The 15,006-nt window shown below is 34.1% G+C and overlaps 3 protein-coding genes and 2 non-coding genes across 6 annotated transcripts; 4 read left to right on the top strand and 1 right to left on the bottom strand.

Moving 5' to 3' along the window:
* Window positions 1-1,674: 1,674 nt before the first annotated feature.
* On the bottom strand, window positions 1,675-1,746 carry TRNAP-AGG (transfer RNA proline (anticodon AGG)). Its single transcript has one exon. It is a non-coding gene; the product is annotated as a tRNA-Pro (tRNA).
* A 283-nt stretch (window positions 1,747-2,029) lies between these two features.
* TRNAT-AGU (transfer RNA threonine (anticodon AGU)) lies at window positions 2,030-2,103 on the top strand. Its single transcript has one exon. It is a non-coding gene; the product is annotated as a tRNA-Thr (tRNA).
* Window positions 2,104-2,931: 828 nt separating this feature from the next.
* On the top strand, window positions 2,932-7,325 carry nan (transient receptor potential cation channel subfamily V member nanchung). The gene is made up of 14 exons (XM_017901725.1): window positions 2,932-3,022; window positions 3,271-3,449; window positions 3,535-3,625; window positions 3,709-3,885; window positions 3,965-4,154; window positions 4,238-4,391; window positions 4,481-4,735; window positions 4,826-5,436; window positions 5,514-5,679; window positions 5,881-6,142; window positions 6,538-6,719; window positions 6,799-6,915; window positions 6,996-7,121; window positions 7,200-7,325. Exons 1-14 carry the CDS (start codon window positions 2,932-2,934, stop codon window positions 7,323-7,325), a joined length of 2,727 nt encoding a protein of 908 aa, XP_017757214.1.
* Window positions 7,326-7,644: 319 nt separating this feature from the next.
* Window positions 7,645-8,526, top strand: LOC108548621 (coiled-coil domain-containing protein 103). The gene is made up of 3 exons (XM_017901651.1): window positions 7,645-7,797; window positions 7,886-8,157; window positions 8,226-8,526. The coding sequence occupies exons 1-3, from the start codon at window positions 7,645-7,647 to the stop codon at window positions 8,524-8,526; spliced, it is 726 nt and encodes a 241-aa protein (XP_017757140.1).
* Window positions 8,527-9,463: 937 nt separating this feature from the next.
* On the top strand, window positions 9,464-14,969 carry LOC108548620 (probable phospholipid-transporting ATPase IIB). 2 transcript variants are annotated; one of them, XM_017901649.1, is made up of 13 exons: window positions 9,464-9,655; window positions 10,950-11,094; window positions 11,168-11,440; window positions 11,517-11,759; window positions 11,841-12,029; window positions 12,113-12,699; window positions 12,762-13,178; window positions 13,270-13,435; window positions 13,525-13,903; window positions 13,978-14,218; window positions 14,303-14,469; window positions 14,544-14,747; window positions 14,836-14,969. In XM_017901649.1, exons 1-13 carry the CDS (start codon window positions 9,486-9,488, stop codon window positions 14,967-14,969), a joined length of 3,315 nt encoding a protein of 1,104 aa, XP_017757138.1. In that variant the 5' UTR covers window positions 9,464-9,485. The 2 variants fall into 2 exon arrangements, with proteins under 2 accessions (XP_017757138.1, XP_017757139.1); XM_017901650.1 differs by lacking the exon at window positions 9,464-9,655 and adding an exon at window positions 10,333-10,568.
* Window positions 14,970-15,006: the final 37 nt, after the last annotated feature.

Raw genomic sequence — 15,006 nt, 5'->3', positions numbered from 1 at the left:
ATCACACACCTAAATGAATCGTCGCGCAATGTTTAAAGCCGTTCCTCGTGTTTGTTCTTGCGCGAATCCACTTTATAATATACGTATCTTTCTTTCAATCGAAGGATATAATACAATTACGCGAGGAGGAATCCAATTACACGATAACAAAGAAATATCACAATTGGTCGAATGATCGGTAGATGAAGAAATGAAAGAATAAAAGCCGCCAAGAAAATAGAATAAGAGGAGGTATTGAAAAGTCAATTATATGCATATTAAAAGAAAAACCAGTTATTTAGGCCATTGTAGGTTTAGTGTGAAAGTTACGGGGAGTAATAATGCAGTTGTATTAGTTTTTGGAACCTATCTTTATTCGCACTTATTCTTTGTCCCGTATAACACGATTTCGCTCAACGAGACATTCTTTTGGAGCTGAATTATCGTGTTTTACAGAGGTTAGTTGTTTTCGATGTAATTGTTTTTGGTCTTACGCCTTGAAATTAAATGGTAAATTAAGAGACAAAAGGTTATGCGGAGTGAAGGGGGATGGGGGCCAAGAGACAGTGTTGAAAAGCTAGAGTAAGCGAATAAAATTATTTATTGATAAACAAATCGCTTTTGACTTGCAGTCTGTAGTACTCGTCGAGCAGCTAACCGTATAAGTAACAGTTAAACAGTTAAACAGTTAAACAGTTAAACAGTTAAACAGTTAAACAGTTAAACAGGTAAGAATTTCGGGTTATGCAATGTAGATCCTTCAATCACCGTCATGTATATACACATGTAGACTAACTGTGATCTATTCTCACTTATATTTTCGAAACGAACAATATTTTTTATCCTTATCTATACATTTGCTCATTTATTAATTTTCCAATGGTATATCACATCCCTTCCCCCGCCGCGACTTTCATCCATCTTTAGTGCTACAAGATAGCCTAAATAACTTTCTATTCTAATTAGAATTATTTGTACCTCGGATACAAGTATAAGATACTCTACAAAGAAGCTGATCTTCGCTAAATTCTGAGGAAGGCGGAGGCCGGTTAGAGGAAAGGGAAGGCAGCCTGATAGTTGAGTAGATTTTGAATGTAAGATATGAGTTTCAGGTGTTTATTAATGAAAATATTAACGAAATATTAACGAAATATTAACGAAATATTAACGAAAAACTGTTAACGTTATACATAGGCGTCTGTCTACACAGACGCAGAGAAAGACGGTCGTTTTCTTAGTACTCGTAACATTGCCGAATGTCGAGTAGTGGATGACTCGTCGCAATCTCTGATGATATCTGACCGCAATTTCTATAGGTTATCCTATTTAGAATCTACTCGTTTTCCTTTTCCAGCTACATTATAATATAGTTTTGAATAATAATAAACGTGATTTAGAGTTTAACCCCGAGAGTAGTCGTGTAACTACTGAAAGAAAAGACGGGAATAGGATATTATATACGAAAGATGGAATATCCCATAAAAACTGACGCCAGATATGTATGTATATATATACACAAAAATATGTAATGTATATACAGAAAAAATTCACCTAATTTTTTTTATACAAAACGCGTAAAGCGAATGGTAAATAACTCTGTAAATATGATGATTTTGTCGGTACATATATTTATAATATACGCAAAAATTTCAAGAAAAATGATGACGAAGAGGGAAAAAAAAAAGTACAAACCAAGGGCTCGTCCGGGATTTGAACCCGGGACCTCTCGCACCCTAAGCGAGAATCATACCCCTAGACCAACGAGCCACCTTGTCCGATATGTTTTATATCTTATATATCTCTTCGTGTACAAACGCGTGCCATGCATACACGTACACACGCACACATACATATGCATATATAGATGAGATATTTTACATAGCTAAATGCAACTATAACTCTGAAACGATAAATTCATCCATTTTTCTCACAATTTCTTTTTGTATCATATGATGAAATGAAATTGGTTTTCTTTTGTATTACTTAAAAAAATTAAATCATTTAATGTAGCACAGGTTAATTAGATTGATCGAAACGGATATCACAACGAGGCGCCGTGGCTTAGTTGGTTAAAGCGCCTGTCTAGTAAACAGGAGATCGAGGGTTCGAATCCCTCCGGAGCCTTTGGAAAATGGAAAGAAAAAAACTTTATATTTATATTGTTTTTATTCGTAGAAGGGGATGGTTGGCTTTTGTTTTTTGTTTTTATATATACACACCTACCTACCTACCTACTACCATTCATAATATCATTTTGTGAACAAACGATTTTGTTCGTTTTTCAGGATCATCCTTTATTTTTTTCTACTTCTATCGACGAGTAACTCCACTCCTGAATAATGTAATCTCCTTCCGTTAATAAGATATTTTTACAGTAGGCTCGAACGATACAGCACGTTGGAAATATTAATCAAGTCTTGAAATATGTCAATACAAATCTACATAGAGTTTTAGGCCCGATTGATTGCACTATACGTACGCACTGTGAATTTCGTTTCGAAGGTAGATAATACACAATCGATAAAATTACGCATTTTGAACGATAAGAGATTAATTGCCGGTTCTATTTGGAAAATTTCACAAAAACGACTGTTGATGCGTAACTGCAATATCTCTTGGCGATGCCGTTTGCGTGATCGATATTGAGAAAATACTGCATGGTAACGTAAGCGGAAGAAAGAACGATACGTGAATGAATTTCAGTTTGCTTGCGTGATTTGCTTACACGATTAGTATCAGTCATCGGTGATATCGAAGATCATTTGTGTCATTTTAGCAGTTGCAGGAAGAAAAGGGTAAAGGGTAAAGGGTAAAGGGTAAAGGGGAAAGGGGATAGGGGAAAAAGGAAAAAGGAGAAAAGGAGAAAAGGAGAAAAGGAGAAAAGGAGAAAAGGAGAAAAGGAGAAAAGGAGAAAAGGAGAAAAGGAGAAAAGGAGGAAAGGAGAAAAGGAAAATGGGAAATACGGAGAGCAACGTAGCCAGTGGAGTGAAGAAACAGACGGATACTTCGTCCATCTTGTTTTACAAATTAGTCGACTTGAAAGGTCCGAATCGAATTCAGGGTGAACTTATCCATGTACCTTTGGTACTGTTGCATTAAATTCTACAATTCTACCTAATAATAAGTGTATACGTGTATGTAAGTTGTTTAAAACATTGTCGTTCGGCAAACCTATTCTAAGCTGCTGAAAATTTGTAAAGAACCAATACGTGGATAAGTTGAGTGAGATCAGGTAACGTGGATAGTAAAGGGACTTAGCGATTAAAAGAAAGAAACTTTGTTTTCGAGCAGGAGGAGGTTTATTGGTAGATATGATGAAAAGAGCAACGCAAACTAAACAATACGCGGAACTGGACCATGCACTAAGAACAAAGGTAGAACCGTATTTGTACAACAAGGGTAAAGGTAAATGGATTCCAATCGAAAAATTGGTTTTGTTACGGAACAAGGATCGTCCAAAGCACAAAATGGTAGAACAATAAATACTCGATTACTGGCATTATACAGGATTACGCATGTTAAATCTTTTATTTTCTCTGGTCGTTCACGTAATAGCTTCCACCGTTGAGAGCGATGGAGAATCCAGCTGATTACGACATAGAAAAAGATATGAACGAGGAAACGGAATTCGATGAAACGGAAATAGGTAAATATGTAATAAGATAGACGCAAAGTAACAAAGTTATCGAGCTGTTTCATTATATCATATATTATATCGTATATTAACAGATAAGAGCAAGAACAGATTAGTCTGTTGGAGTTTAAGCGAAAGGGGAGCCGTCGGGGAAACAATTCTACACTTGTGTATGTTACACGCTACTGCTATTCACATTGACCTAGCTAAGCGTTTGTTACGTTTTTATCCCAAGCTTATAAACGATGTGTACATCAGCGACGAGTATTATGGTTAGTAGTTAACGCGATGGCAATAAAATGTGAATAAAGAAAAGCTATGTTGTTGATCGTGCTTAATCGTTTGAGATAGGTGAGAGCGCGTTACACATCGCGATAGTGAACGAAGATCCGGCTATGGTAAAGTTCCTTTTGGACAGCGGTGCGGATGTACACGAAAGATGTGTGGGAAACTTTATGTGCCCGGAGGATCAAAAAGCATCGAGATCGGATAGCGTGGAACACGAATGGGTTTGCGTAATTCCGGAAACGAATTACAACGGGTAAGAAAGACACGTTAACCTTTATTTTCTGATCTTTCATTTCGTTAACGTATGTACATATGTACGTACGCGCGATGATACAGATATGTTTACTGGGGCGAGTATCCTTTAAGCTTCGCCGCGTGTTTGGGTCAGGAAGAGTGTTACAGATTGATACTCGCCAGGGGAGCTGATCCTGACAAACAAGATACGAATGGGAACACTGTCCTACACATGTTGGTTATCTATGAAAAATTGGTAATTATCTTGGTAAATTATCTATGAATGATTGGCTCGGGAAATGAATGGAATAAATGAGTAAGTTAAGTAAGTTTCTTTCAAGCAAGGCTACATTCGATATGGCGTACGAAGTGGGTGCGTCGTTGGCGATCAGAAATGCTCAACATTTAACTCCTTTAACGTTATCGGCGAAATTAGCAAGGATCGATATGTTTTTTCATATTTTGAATATCGAGAGAGAGATATATTGGCAGATCGGTAGTATTACATGCGCGGCTTATCCTCTCTCGCAAGTCGATACCATCGACGTTACCACGGGAAGCATCAGTCATAATTCAGCTTTGAATCTAGTCGTGTTCGGCGTGAGTTAAGAATCTCTTTTAATTCCTATTTCAATTCTTTTACTTTTTTTTATTAACGTACATACGTTTTTCTTTCGCTACGTGTTATAGGAAAAGGACGAGCACTTGGAATTAATGGACGGTATTCTGGTAGACCTGCTGAATGCAAAATGGAACGCATTCGTCAAATCTCGGTTCTACCGTCAATTTTTTCTCTTTTGCTTTTACTTCGTCCTATCATTGATCAGCTTTACCCTTCGGCCCGGCCCAGCGGCGACATCGACCGCCTTCCCTGTCACATCTCCCACCGAATTGCCAACAACATCTCCAAAGCCAGATCATATTCTCCCAAACATTAGCAGTAAAATTATTTCCCTTCTCTTTGATAAAATTCTTAATATCACCGCTTTCGCGTCGAACGTAAAGTTCCCTTGGAATGTAACAGCGGCGCGTTTTGATAAGCTGAAGCTCGATATTCTCACCAACTTAACGTCTATCTTGAACAACGTTTTCTCGACAGACCGTCGATTTCGTAACGAGATCGAACATTTTAATTACTCTTATAGGCCCCCTGTCCGAACAATCGAACATTTCTATCCTAAAAACGATACTACACCGGTGGATTATCTGAAAATTACTATCAACGAAACTCTCCTTTCCATAAATTCCACGATATTGTTCGGTGACGCCGTGTTGCATGCTGACAATAACAAACCCGACTGGTACGTTACATTAATCCTTCATTACTAAATTTCTTTTTTTCGTTCGAGTTTCTCAAGCTGCTTCTTTCCGACATCAGGTGGAACAATCTTATAGAAGAGTGTAGACTAATGCAACTAACCACATTATCAGCAAAGATTCGATTGACCGCTGAGATACTGATGGAAATTGCTGCTGCCCTTTATATTCTTGCGGCATTGCGGGAGGCTAGATTTTTGGGTCTTAACATGTTCATCGAAAATCTCGTAAGACGATACAGTGAACGATCATTTTCTCTGGCGCTTGCTCTTCTATATGCCTATAGCTAGCTATCGGTTGAGCTATTGAACTTTAGCCCCATTACTTTGTAATACTTTGCAAGCCTGAAGAAAAAGAATGATGATGCTTGGTCGATGAATCGACCTTGTACAACGAAACTCTTACTAACAGGTATCCAACAATTCTAGATGACTGCACCGTCGCGAGTAATGTTCCTCTTCTCTTGTTGCATATTACTGTCTTTTCCATTACTGAGACTGGCTTGTGCCGACCAAGTCGAGGATATGCTGGCAGTTGTCGTGATGTTAACAACGGCACCATATTTCCTATTTTTCTGCAGAGGTTTCAAAACGGTAGGTCCCTTCGTCGTGATGATTTACAGAATGATCATGGGTGATCTGCTTCGTTTTGTCTCCATTTACTTGGTCTTCGTGATGGGATTTTCTCAAGGTAATTAAAACCATGCCTCCACTCCATGAATAATAAACCTATCATGCAAAGAACTCGAAACCTTTGAACTTTCGTCGCGTAAACCACTGCATACCGACTGATGTTACGTGTCGGATCACGATCACGGGTAAAAATAAACTCGCGATCAATCTGTCGACCAAGAGTCGACCAGTTGATTACGTTTAAACGTGCGAGAAAATATGCCGATGACGCTTCCTTTTTCCTCACAGTCGTTAATCAAAGTATTAACGATATCGAATAAACTATAGGAGTTTGATTTAATCGTTCGTCTACTTAGTACTTAGTTCGTCTGGCTACATCGCAAGTGACATTGACACACATTACTGCACCGGGTCTATATACATACATACATACTTTCACTTTCCTTTCTTCAGCATACTACATTATATTTCTATCCTTTGATAATCCGAATACACCGGAAGGAGTAGATGATTCGGTGAGCAATCCAATGCCATCGCCAATAGAAAGTATAATGGCAATGTTCCTTATGAGTATGACAAACTTCGGCGATTACTATGGCGCGTTTGAGAGAACGCAACATGAGATCGAATCCAAGGTGATTCCATAGTACACATGATTCATCAATTGTTATTTCACCTCATACGTAACATACATACAAATTTATTCTGTTGTAGTTTCTATTTGTGGTATACATGGCTATCGTTGCCATACTGCTGGTAAACATGTTAATTGCTATGATGGGAAACACATACCAGAAAATCGCAGAAACAAGGAACGAGTGGCAAAGACAAGCACGTATCCCTTTCCCTCCATTCCCTTTACTATCTCGTCCTTTCGAATGGTTGGGTTTTTATAGGAATTAATATTACAGTGGGCACGTATAGTTTTAGTAGTGGAAAGAGGAGTAAGTCCAGAGGAAAGACTTAAAAAATTAATGGATTATTCGCAACCAATGTCCGATGGCCGAAGAGCATTAGTACTTCGATTGAATCAATCGGTAAAAGATGTTATTACGATTATGGTCTCAACGAATAACAACAATGAAATAAAACGCAAAATGAAATTAAAATTTTAGGAGGAGGACAAAGAAGAAATGAAGGAAATTTTAGAGATGAAAAGAACTCATGATAGGCTGTATAAAAAGAGGCAAAGCAACGTAGCAAAGAATATCGTAACCTCGGGGGATAATGTTATTTTATAAATTTCATATTCTATTTCATAAATATGCACATATATTTACATATGTATTCTATTCCATAAAATCGATATATCGATATTATAATAAATATAACGTGATATTATATCGTAAACTCTGACAATTTAAACTCTTTCTCTGCTACCCGAAAAGTATGTACAATAAGTAGGTATTGACATGCAACATAATCGTATCCATAGCAAATCGTGTCTATAGCAACTGTTTACCTTAGCTAATAGCAAAGATTTGTTGCCTTGTAAGCAAACTTGTTATTTCGTCTATTGTGCTATATCGAAAGCCAAATATTTTGTACTATACTATATAAATGAGCAAACTAAGATTGCCAGTAAATTATAAAAATATGGAACTAGAACTTCTGGAAGCTCTTAGGGCGGATAGATTATATAAATTACAGAATGATGCGAAACTCAAAGCAGTGGAACAAAAGGTGCCTACGTATGAAGATTTTAGACAACTGGTAAGAATATTTTTGCATTGAAAATTGCAAAATCTATTGCCTATCGATGCAGTGAAATAATTTAATTTGCCCAAAAATATGTTGACAGGTAAATGCTGCGCATTTAAAGCCCTTGGAACATGCTGATGTTAAATCTAAAACAAAGTCCATTTGGAACTCTGTTCTTCATACTGATAATTCGAATATGATGATGTCACTTGACAAATCAAAAGACCAACACTCTGGGGATTATCTACGATCGGTAGCTAAAAATGGTAATGATCTTGAAAATGAAATTCCCACCACGTTTGCACAATTTGTGCAAGTTTGGAAAACGCTTAAAGGATACGAATTAAAATTTAATTGTCTTAAACTCTTAAGGTACGTTATCTGCTTAATTCAACCTAAAGACTGAGAAATAAATGTCGGTATATCTAATATCTTTTCAGACACACCTTACGGGAGAAAATCTTTTGTACAGAAATTCCTTCGACATTATTTGTCCAATTGATAGACATATGCCTGCAAAATCTTTCGATTACAGATAATATCGTACCTATCATTGATATTTTACACGCTTTAGCTAAATGTAATAGATTTTACTTGACACTCGATTTTATGACCCAAACCGAAAAAGAAATGAGTACACGGCTATTCCGAAATTTGCTTATCAGCGTAGAATACCAAAATGAGGCACTTAAAGATACGATAAAAACATTAGCCTTGCTTTATAATATCGTGATTGAGTAATAAATTGCAACGATTAAATTGTATTAAAAATATTTCATACATACGGTACGAAATATCCAATTGTTTACAATTCTTTGTATATACACACGAAAAGAAAGGAAAAAAAATAAATTAAAAATATAAAAAACAGAAGGAAAGAGAAAAAGGAGAATAGAATTTATAGTTCCTTTTATAAGTGTAAAACTTAAAAATTTATTTTAAACGTTGCGAGCATGCGTCTTGATAACCAACGAATCACGTGATTATCGAGTACTTAACATGGCCGCACGCACTGTAATACCAGTTCGAGGTATCACGACCACAGTTGATTGACGATTAGTCTAAAAATCAATCAAAATTCTGACAAATTTCAATATATTTTTGCCTTTAATAGAAATGATTCGAAAGTTTAGTACCGAATATTATTATCGTCGTTCGAAAAATATTTCTCCATGCATACACGTACGTACGTGGAAAGAAGAACGTTGTGCACGTATGCATGCATGTCGCGTGTATACACGCAATTTGTAAATAAACAAGATTGTTCAACCATTTGATAACATGTCAATTGACAGTGCCATTTTATACGTTGCTATTGAAAGACTAAAAAGTAAATGCAGAATATTAACTATCGGAAACCACAATACTACTTAACCGGAACGAGGTACAAAAAATACGCACATGTACCTGCATAAGTACAGTATATTTCGAAGAGTGTAATATCGTAATATCATGTGATACGTATAATGTAATAATTATAAAAACGTGGAAATTATTTGTAGCATGTTTCGTCGATCAAAGAAAAATGTATGAATGTAAATATAGAAATATGATGTGTGTGTGGTGTATGTATGTATATGATATACATATATATATTCGTACGTAGTGCATATATAGTACACTATGAAGATAATAATAATAGTTGTGCATCCGTAGTAAATGGAAAAGAAAATTTATCAAGTGATTTATTAAAAAAAAGTATGCGGTTAGAAGAAATGCCACTACGTTTGAGCTCAGATGAGCGGGATTTTGAAATGGACGAAGAAACTGATTATCTTCTTCAACCTTCCGAAGACAGTATACGACTTTTAACTTCCCGAAGACGGCGGATAAACGACTTCTCTATACTTCTAAAGAACTGCCTTTGTGGGTAAGTTGTAAATTCAATAACCAATTAATTAATTTGAACTAAAAGTCAAACCAAGGCAAACGTTATGCTCGATTCGTGATGTTCAAATTACTAATTTTAATGGTAGCCAACATAATAAATAAGAAAAATCCATCGAATTTAAAATATTAATATTCAGGATATAAAAGTAAATTTTCCAAAAAAAAGAAAGATGAACGATATAATATTAGTTAAATATTTCTTTCTAATATATTTGTTGTCTAAACAATTAATGAATAATTTTATTTAGGAAAATTATAAAATACATGTAATAATGCTTCTTATTTTTAATAACGTGGGCTCGAAGATTCAATAGTTATTAAAATGTAAACTGCATAAAATTTAGAAAGCATAATTACAGTTATTACATTAATCGTACAATATATCTTTAATATAATTCTTTGTAAATATTTATATGTATGTATTAATACTTTCCTTTTTTTATAAACTGCTCTATCGAAATTCTGTTATAATCAATGAAAAAAGGGGGCAGTAAGAAAATATAAGAAATTTCAAATATACCATAAGTATATTTAATAAAGTTATTAAAATCTAGTATAAATACATTTTGGAAAGATTTCACTTAGAATGGGGTATGTTAGAGAAATATAGAAATTATAGTAAACGGAATGTGAAATGCAAGTCGCACGGTAGATTGGTGAATTCATCTTGTAAGCTCGTACTTCGTGGATATTATGATGTCACAACAGAATTATGTTAAATATCGAATAATTTTTTACCAGCGTTTTTTTAGTGAAATATCGAATACAAGTGTTTCTTTATATTGTTTGTATTAAAGACCTATCTAAATGGAGACACAAAGCAATGTTATAAGGCTATCGAAAGAAGATATTCCGTTAATATCTAAACCGCGGAATGACAACTCGTGGACAAGGTGACGTACATTTTACCTGCCCCAAGAAATTTCGATTTGTATTACTGGTTTATATTAAAATTACGGATCATATTACTAGTTTATGTTGATTAAAAAAATATTACTGGTTATCTCTATGATGTTCCACTCGATTTAAATACAATAATTTCGTCGAATTTATTTCCAAATGTATTCCATGTTATAATAAACCCATTTCTTGTCATTTATGATTGCTATATTTACAGTTATAATATATTTTTTTTCTATCATTTTTCAACTCGGAATCTGTATTTTGTTATTAATTTAGTAACATTGATTCATTGCAATAAAGAAATATAGTAAAAAAGTTGCTCATAATATATTCTTCTATTTTTCTTCTTATTCGTTATTATATCTTTTTAGATGTTGTACTTGGATGTGGAGAAGATGTTGTAGAGAACGTGAGTTAAGAGCTAGAGTCATTCACATTGGTCAACCGATGCATGAAAAATTTCCTACTAATGTTATCAGAAATCAGAAATATAATATTGTCACATTTTTGCCTATGGTAAAGGATATTACTAATTATATTGTAAACTAATATCATATAAAATAAGAATATTTGCTATTTTACTTTTTAGGTTCTTTTTCAACAATTTAAGTTTTTTTTAAATCTATACTTTCTGCTTATGGCTATATCACAATTTATACCAGATATACGAATAGGGTATTTATATACATACTGGGGACCTTTGTGTTTTGTGTTAACTATTACAATTTGTCGAGAAGCAATTGATGACTTTAGGCGATATAAAAGAGACAAAGAGGTCAATGCCCAAAAATATTATAGATTAATAAAAGGTTTTGATAGCCCAGAATTAGTACCAAGTTCTAAATTACGAGTAGGCGATTTGGTAAGATAGTTAAAACATAAAGTAATTAGATAAGAAAAAAATTAAAACATTTATTCGTATAATATCCTTTTTCAAGGTAATTGTGGAGAAAGGTCAAAGAGTACCAGCTGATTTAGTTTTATTACAAACCACAGAAAAATCTGGTTCATGCTTTGTTAGAACAGACCAATTGGATGGAGAAACAGATTGGAAGTTGAGACTGGCTGTGCCAGTTACTCAAAAACTAGAAAATAACTCTCAACTATTTGATATAAAAGCTAGTATATATGTTGAGAAACCACAAAAAGATATTCACAGCTTTATTGGGACATTTACAAGGGTACATTCTAAAATATCTAATTTATCTTGTATATTATGTTTGTTACTTGTATGTAATTAGTGATTATGTTACAATTTACAGTATGATGGATATAGTAGTGAAGAAAGTTTGGGCGTGGATAATACTCTATGGGCAAACACGGCTATCGCGTCAGGTTCAGCTCTTGGTATTGTAGTATATACCGGACAGGAAACTAGATCGCTAATGAATCATTCGGCACCACGATCGAAAGTTGGTCTATTAGATCAGGAAATAAATCAATTAACAAAGGTGTTGTATCATAAAAATATTTAATGTAACCTATAATGTTATTTACCCTTTAATTTATCATTGAGTGAACATTAACTTTGTAGGTCTTGTTTTGTGCTGTAATTGGACTAGCATTAGTAATGATGTCTTTAAAAGGATTTAATGGGCCATGGTATCGTTATATGTTTCGTTTTGTTTTATTATTCTCTTATATAATACCGATCAGTTTAAGAGTAAACTTAGATATGGGGAAAGCTTTTTATGCTTGGTGTATACAAAGGGACAAGGAAATTGCTGGAACAGTTGTAAGAACCACTACCATTCCAGAAGAACTTGGTCGTATTTCATATTTATTAAGTGACAAAACCGGCACGTTGACACAGAATAAAATGGTTTTCAAAAAATTACATTTAGGCATGATATCTTATGGCCAAGAAACATTTGACGAAGTTACGGCCGTATTAAAAACATGTTATTCTACAAATTCTGAAATTTCACCGGTAAAACCATCAACATCTATACATAGTGGTAAAGTAAGAAGATCAGAAAGTACTAGAATATATGATGCAGTTCATGCATTGGCTTTGTGTCATAATGTAACACCAGTTTATGATGAAGTAAACAAATCATCTACCTTAGATGCAATGAGCATACAAACAGGAGAAACAGGAGATTCTGGTTCCATCCAAAGGTAATTTTCGTTAAGTTAATCATACCATCATAACATATATATTTATGTTATTTTTATTTTAGTCAAACAGAAGCGGACCAACATTATTATTTGCCAGAACAAAAACGTAATTACCAGGCTTCCAGTCCGGATGAAGTAGCATTGGTCAAGTGGACAGAGGAAATGGGATTAGCTTTAGTGAAGCGTGATTTAAATTTTATGCAATTGAAAGCTCCGAATGGCAAAATTTTAAACTATACAATCCTACAAATATTTCCATTCACTTCAGAGACTAAACGAATGGGAATAATAGTGAGAGAAGAATCTAATTCTGAAATAGTATTTTATCTCAAAGGTGCGGACGTAGTAATGTCTGGAATAGTACAGTATAATGATTGGCTTGAAGAAGAGTGTGGTAATATGGCTCGAGAAGGTTTAAGGACATTAGTTGTTGCAAAAAAGAATTTAACAGAAGAACAGTATCTTGATTTTGAAGCAAGGTTCTATTGATTTCTATACGAATTTATTACATTTTGTTACAAAATGGTTAAAAATAGTAAATAAGGTACACGAGAGATATTTTTCTTTTAGATATAATTCCGCCAGAATGAGTGTCAGTGATCGCGTTTCAAGAGTTGCTGCAGTTGTCGAAAGTTTAGAAAGGGAAATGGAATTGTTATGTGTAACCGGTGTTGAAGATAGGTTGCAAGATAGAGTAAGACCGACATTGGAATTATTAAGAAATGCTGGAATTAAGGTATTATATTTTGAATTATACGAGAGCGAGATTTTTTTGTTTCTCTTAATAATAGTTTCGTTTGCAATGTCTTTTTCTGCAATCTCTAGATTTGGATGTTAACGGGCGACAAATTGGAAACAGCAACTTGTATAGCAAAATCTTCATGTTTAGTTTCACGAACGCAAAGTCTTCATGTTTTCAAATCAGTGGTAACACGCACGGACGCACACCTGGAATTAAATACCTTTAGAAAAAAACAAGATTGTGCCTTAGTCATCAGCGGAGATTCTTTAGAGGTATGTTTGCAATATTACGAACAAGAATTCTTGGAACTAGCATGCGGTTCACCGGCTGTTGTTTGCTGTCGATGTTCCCCTACGCAAAAAGCCGAAGTTGTTAGTCTTATACAAAGACATACTGGCAAAAGAACTGCAGCTGTTGGTGATGGGGGTAATGATGTATCAATGATACAAGCAGCAGATGCTGGTAATTATTGTTTCCGTATTATTTATATTAAAGTGAGCTAAATATCATTACATTTCTATATATTTTATCTTTAGGTATAGGTCTTGAAGGCCTTGAAGGAAGACAAGCTTCTTTGGCTGCGGATTTTTCTATTTCTCAATTCAGCCATTTGGCAAATCTTCTGTTAGTTCACGGACGCAGAAGTTATAAACGTTCTGCTGCTTTGAGTCAGTTTGTTATTCATAGAGGCTTAATTATTTCCACTATGCAAGCTGTATTTTCTGCAGTTTTTTATTTATCATCTGTGTCCTTATATCAGGGATTTTTAATGGTTGGGTAAGAAAAAAATTAAACAAATTTAAAACAATTTATTAACAACATCGATACATCAAATAATAATAATAATAATAAAATTTATAGTTATGGAACAATATATACGATGTTTCCCGTATTTTCTCTGGTATTAGATAAAGACGTATCAGGAAAAATTGCACTCACTTACCCGGAACTTTATAAAGAACTAAGTAAGGGACGATCGTTGTCCTATAAGACATTCTTTATGTGGATTTTAATAAGCATATATCAAGGTGAATATGTAAAAAAATTTTGTTTATCATGTGTACCATTTAGCAATATATTAATTATTTTAAATACTTTTTAGGTGGTGTAATAATGTATGGTGCACTTATAATGTTTGAAGATGAATTTATTCATATAGTGGCTATAAGTTTCACAGCACTTGTTTTAACGGAATTAATAATGGTAGCATTAACTATTAGAACATGGCATCATATTATGATACTTGCAGAGATTTTTTCATTGGCACTCTATTTACTATCTTTAGTCGTGCTTAAAGATTATTTTGGTATGTATAATTTATATTATATAATTATAAAAGATAAGAAGTAAGTACTAAAACTTTTGATCACATATCCCTGATTGTCTTATTACAGATGCCGAATTTATCAAGACCACTGACTTTTTGTGGAAAGTACTGCTAATAACTTTAATTTCATGCATGCCACTGTATATTTTAAAATTCCTACGAAAAAAATTTTCTCCCCCTAGTTACACTAAATTGTCTTAATATTATATATATATATATATATATATATATATATATA

This window comes from Eufriesea mexicana, unplaced genomic scaffold (assembly GCF_001483705.2).
Source record: "Eufriesea mexicana isolate 0111107269 unplaced genomic scaffold, ASM148370v2 scaffold1723, whole genome shotgun sequence".
In the NCBI taxonomy this organism is placed as follows: Eukaryota; Metazoa; Arthropoda; class Insecta; order Hymenoptera; family Apidae; genus Eufriesea; species Eufriesea mexicana.
This window is presented reverse-complemented; position numbering and strand designations above follow the sequence as displayed.

Coding starts and splice junctions, on each gene's coding strand:
- nan (XM_017901725.1), top strand. CDS start 2,932: ATGGGAAATACGGAGAGCAACGTAGCCAGTGGAGTGAAGAAACAGACG. Junction 4,392..4,480: donor TGGTTATCTATGAAAAATTG/GTAATTATCTTG, acceptor CTTTCAAGCAAG/GCTACATTCGATATGGCGTA. Junction 6,916..6,995: donor GGAACGAGTGGCAAAGACAA/GCACGTATCCCT, acceptor TTAATATTACAG/TGGGCACGTATAGTTTTAGT.
- LOC108548621 (XM_017901651.1), top strand. CDS start 7,645: ATGAGCAAACTAAGATTGCCAGTAAATTATAAAAATATGGAACTAGAA. Junction 7,798..7,885: donor ATGAAGATTTTAGACAACTG/GTAAGAATATTT, acceptor ATATGTTGACAG/GTAAATGCTGCGCATTTAAA. Junction 8,158..8,225: donor AATTGTCTTAAACTCTTAAG/GTACGTTATCTG, acceptor ATATCTTTTCAG/ACACACCTTACGGGAGAAAA.
- LOC108548620 (XM_017901649.1), top strand. CDS start 9,486: ATGCGGTTAGAAGAAATGCCACTACGTTTGAGCTCAGATGAGCGGGAT. Junction 12,700..12,761: donor GATTCTGGTTCCATCCAAAG/GTAATTTTCGTT, acceptor TTTTTATTTTAG/TCAAACAGAAGCGGACCAAC. Junction 14,219..14,302: donor CAGGGATTTTTAATGGTTGG/GTAAGAAAAAAA, acceptor TAAAATTTATAG/TTATGGAACAATATATACGA.